This window comes from Poecilia latipinna, unplaced genomic scaffold (assembly GCF_001443285.1).
Source record: "Poecilia latipinna isolate Pla-1442-1.1 unplaced genomic scaffold, P_latipinna-1.0 Scaffold3999, whole genome shotgun sequence".
In the NCBI taxonomy this organism is placed as follows: Eukaryota; Metazoa; Chordata; class Actinopteri; order Cyprinodontiformes; family Poeciliidae; genus Poecilia; species Poecilia latipinna.
In genome coordinates, this window is record NW_015116615.1 from 46,831 (window position 1) to 50,684 (window position 3,854).

At 49.2% G+C, this 3,854-nt stretch overlaps 1 protein-coding gene across 1 annotated transcript in view; it reads left to right on the forward strand.

Moving 5' to 3' along the window:
• LOC106942039 (caskin-2-like) overlaps positions 1-3,854 on the forward strand; it is a 27,586-nt gene that overhangs the window by 16,124 nt on the left and 7,608 nt on the right. Inside the window, exon 4 of the mRNA XM_015025212.1 lies at positions 2,620-2,671. Coding sequence (XP_014880698.1) covers positions 2,620-2,671 — 52 coding nt within the window. The remainder of the gene's footprint in view (positions 1-2,619; positions 2,672-3,854) is intronic.

Here is a 3,854-nt window from a genome sequence, read left to right on the forward strand (position 1 = left end):
TCCCTGGTCCTGGTCTCTGGTCCTGGTCCCTGGTCCTGGTTCTGGTTCCTGGTCCTGGTGCCTGGTTCTGCTCCCTGGTTCTGGTCCCTGGTCCTGGTTCTGGTCCTAATTCCTGGTCCCTGGTCCTTGGCCCTGGTTCTGGTCCCTGAGCCTGATTCTGGTCCTAGTTCCTGGTCCTGGTCCTGGTTCCTGGTCCTGGTCTCTGGTTCTGCTCCCTGGTTCTGGTCCCTGGGCCTGATTCTGGTCCTAGTTCCTGGTCCCTGGTTCTGGTCCTAGCTCCTGGTCTCTGGTCCCTGGTTCTGGTCCTGGTCCTAGTTCCTGGTCCCTGGTCCTGGTCCTGGTCCCAGTTCCTGGTCCCTGGTTCTGGTTCTGCTCCCTGGTTCTGGTCCTAGTTCCTGGTCCCGGTCCCTGGTTCTGGTTCTGTTTCCTCCGGGCCGTGCAGGTGACTTTTGGACCTTGGATGCAGCAGGAACTCCTCAGAGTGAAGTTCAGCCGTCACTGCTTCAGAGGAAGTTCTGACCCATTTAGCCAGAACCGGTCCAGCAGGAAGCTGACTCGCCTGACCCAGAAGCAACGTTGGCGTTGAGTCGTTTGATCAGAACTTCCTTTCCGGACCGGGCCATGATGTTCTGTTCCTGCTGTCTGAACCTTCAGCTGCTGGTTCTGACCGTGCTTTGATTGGACCGCGGCCCGAACCCTGGAAAAGCAAACCCACAGTGTTGGGTCTGCAGCGGAACCGCACCGCTCCGCTTCTTTGTCTCCGGTCCAACCCAGAAACAAAAGTTCTGCAGACCTGTAATCAGAGCCGTCTAATTTTAGGCTGCAGACGTTTTACTACAGATTCTGTTTCAGCCCAAACGGGCCGGCAGCAGAACCTCCTCCTGCCTGCGGTGCATTCTTGTGGCAGCAGAGCTGCAGCAGAAATAACTGCAGCCGCGGGCCGGGTCCAGAGGTTCTGGTTCTGAAAACACACCAACCAACACAACAAGCTTCAGTGATGGTTCTGGTTCTGGTTCACACTGACCCACAGAACAAGCCTCAGTCCAACCAGGAAGCAGCATCAGAGTCCTCTGGAGAAACATGGGTACTTGCATTAGCATTAGCATGCTAACCCCTCAGGCTACATGTTTCTCAGATTTCCCATCAGCCACTTGGATTTCAGGATGATGGCCATTTTTCAAGATGGCCGCTGTTGTTGAGCCTTTCAAACCAACAATGTCCTCCATTTTCTTGACTTGCTGAACTTTGTGTCAGATGTTTTCAGGTCGACTCTGATTGGATATAAAGTCAAAAACAATCACAATCACTTCCTGTTAGCGAGTCTCAGCAGCTGCACGGCGATGAAGATGAGTGACTGATGAAGAGTCTGAGCTCAGAGTGAAGCTCAGGATGGGTTTTAGTAAAATTATGGATTTATTTCAGCAGTATCTGCTCTCAGCCCCTCCCCCCCCCGTTTCTGCTGCGCCTCGTGTCTGGCTTCGTGTTTTTCTGCTGATTTATTCCCAGGAATCTTAAAATCCAGGTCATTATCAAAGCAGCAAGCTGAGTGATCCCAGTGGGAATCCCACCGACTCTTCCAGCACTCCGACTGTTGGAAGCATGATCACGTCTGCAGGAAGACCCGGTGCTTTAACTATGCCGCTCTGCAGGAGACAGACAGAGGGGCTAACGTTAGCACCACTGACCTGTTAGCTTTGCTGACCTGTTAGCTTCACTGACAGGTCAGTGAAGGTCAGTAATTTAATTACTGTAAATTTAAACATTTCAGTGATTAATCACGAAGTCCTGAGGAGGAACCATTGTATTTTGTTTCTGGTACGTCCATAAGTCTGACGCACGGAAACGTCCACTAACGACCCAGTTTCTTGTCCACCTGTAAATCTGATGCTCTAGCTACATCTGCTAACAGCTATGAAGCCGCTTCTCTCGGCCTACTGGGGATTGATTTCTGAATCTAAGCGATCTGATTGGATGCTGGAAAAGATTTTTGTTGTGTTTAAGTTGTGCTAAGCGGAGTTAGCCTATCAGCACAGCTATGCTAGCCTAGATCAGTGTTTCTCCACCCTGGTCCTCAGCCCCCCTGCTCTGCATGTTCTAGATGAGCCTCTGTTCCAGAACAGCTGATCCAAATGATTGCAGGACCATCAGGAGCTGCAGATCCTGTTAATCACCCAGAGACACAATCCAGGTGGCAGAAGGGAAACACCTGAAACATGGAGGACAGGAGGCCTGAGGACCAGGGTGGAGAAACTCTGGACTAAAATAGCATCTCAATTCCAAACATGTAGCAGCTAATGCTAAAGTCAGCGTCCACATTTCCACAGACGCTCTATGAATGATCAGAGGAACTCTGGAAAGATGAGCTTTCCTCCAATCTGATGAAGAACCTGATGATTCAAAATTATAAATATCTTTGTTTTTCAGCTTGTATGACTATTTATTCAATAATTCAGCAGAAAGGGTTTTTGAATAGAGAATGTTGCTTGTTTTTGTCAGTAGTTTTGGATTATTTGTGATGACGCAGCCTGAAATAAACCTGACTGACTCGTGTGAGTAGGTATTAGTGGCCGGCTCCCTCTGATGTCCTGCTGATCCAGATCCATGTTTTGTGTCTTCCAGAGCTGCTGGGCTCCACCAAGAGGCTGAACATCAACTTCCAGGACTCGGACGGGTCAGTGCCACAGAGACAGGAAGTTCCTGTCTGGCTTCCTGCAGCTGCTCTTCCTCTAAACGCTTTTACTTTTCTCTCATAATTAAAACATCAGTTAAAATTTATGATTATAAATAAACCTTAAGATTTTATTAAACTGATAACAATTTTAATTAATTTGATTACTTCGAACTGTGTTTAAGACATACATTTTAATAATTAAAAATGATCCAAAAGTCCATTTAATTATTTTTAATCATATTTAGGTTGCAGAGTCAGTAATGTTTATTCGATGTTTTCCAGATTTATTCCAGATCAGAGCACACAGGCAGTCAGTGCGACGGTCCACCAAAACGTTTCAGAGTCAAATACGAAGTAATACATTATATGTTCTCCGTCAATGCGATGGCAGTAAAGGAGCCGTGAAGTTTACAATCCCAGCTGTATCAGTTTTCACGCAGTTTACTAAATACTCTTCTCGCTGATCTTCAAGACGTATCTGCGCTCTATCGCCCCCTGCAGTCAGAAAATGTTGGGTCACAGATTTTGCTGTAACACCGGCTCCTGAAGCTCCTCGGCAGGAAAGCAGGTTTTATGGTGTCTGCAGATCCATGAAGCTGTGAAACGCTGCATTCAGGCTCCATTAAGAGTAGGCTCCTTGGTGGCCCTTCATAGGGCCGAGGGGGGAGGTCAGAGGTCAGGGGGCAGAGGGCAGGACTCCAACCATCAACATGAGAGTGAGCAAAGAGGAGAGACGTCTCAGTGCTGCTCTGATCAGCTGACTGTCCTCACTGCAGAGGGACCATTCAGAAGCTGCTGCTCTGATCCTGCAAGACTAGACTCCTCCCCTTTCTGTTAACCCCTCCCGCCATGCTAGGCTCCTCCCCTTTCTGTTAACCCCTCCCGCCATGCTAGGCTCCTCCCCTTTCTGTTAACCCCTCCCGCCATGCTAGGCTCCTCCCCTTTCTGTTAACCCCTCCCGCCATGTTAGGCTCCTCCCCTTTCTGTTAACTCATCCCCTTTCTGTTAGCTCATCCCATCATGCTAGGCTCCTCCCCTTTCTGTTAGCTCCTCTCACCATGTTCTGCTGCGCCCCTCCCCTCCAGATGCACATGCATACTAGGGGGGCGTGGTTTCAGGAGCAAATCAGAGCTGTGGTTGTTGGTTGTGCAAGTCGCCCTGGTCGTCATAGAGACGATTTGTC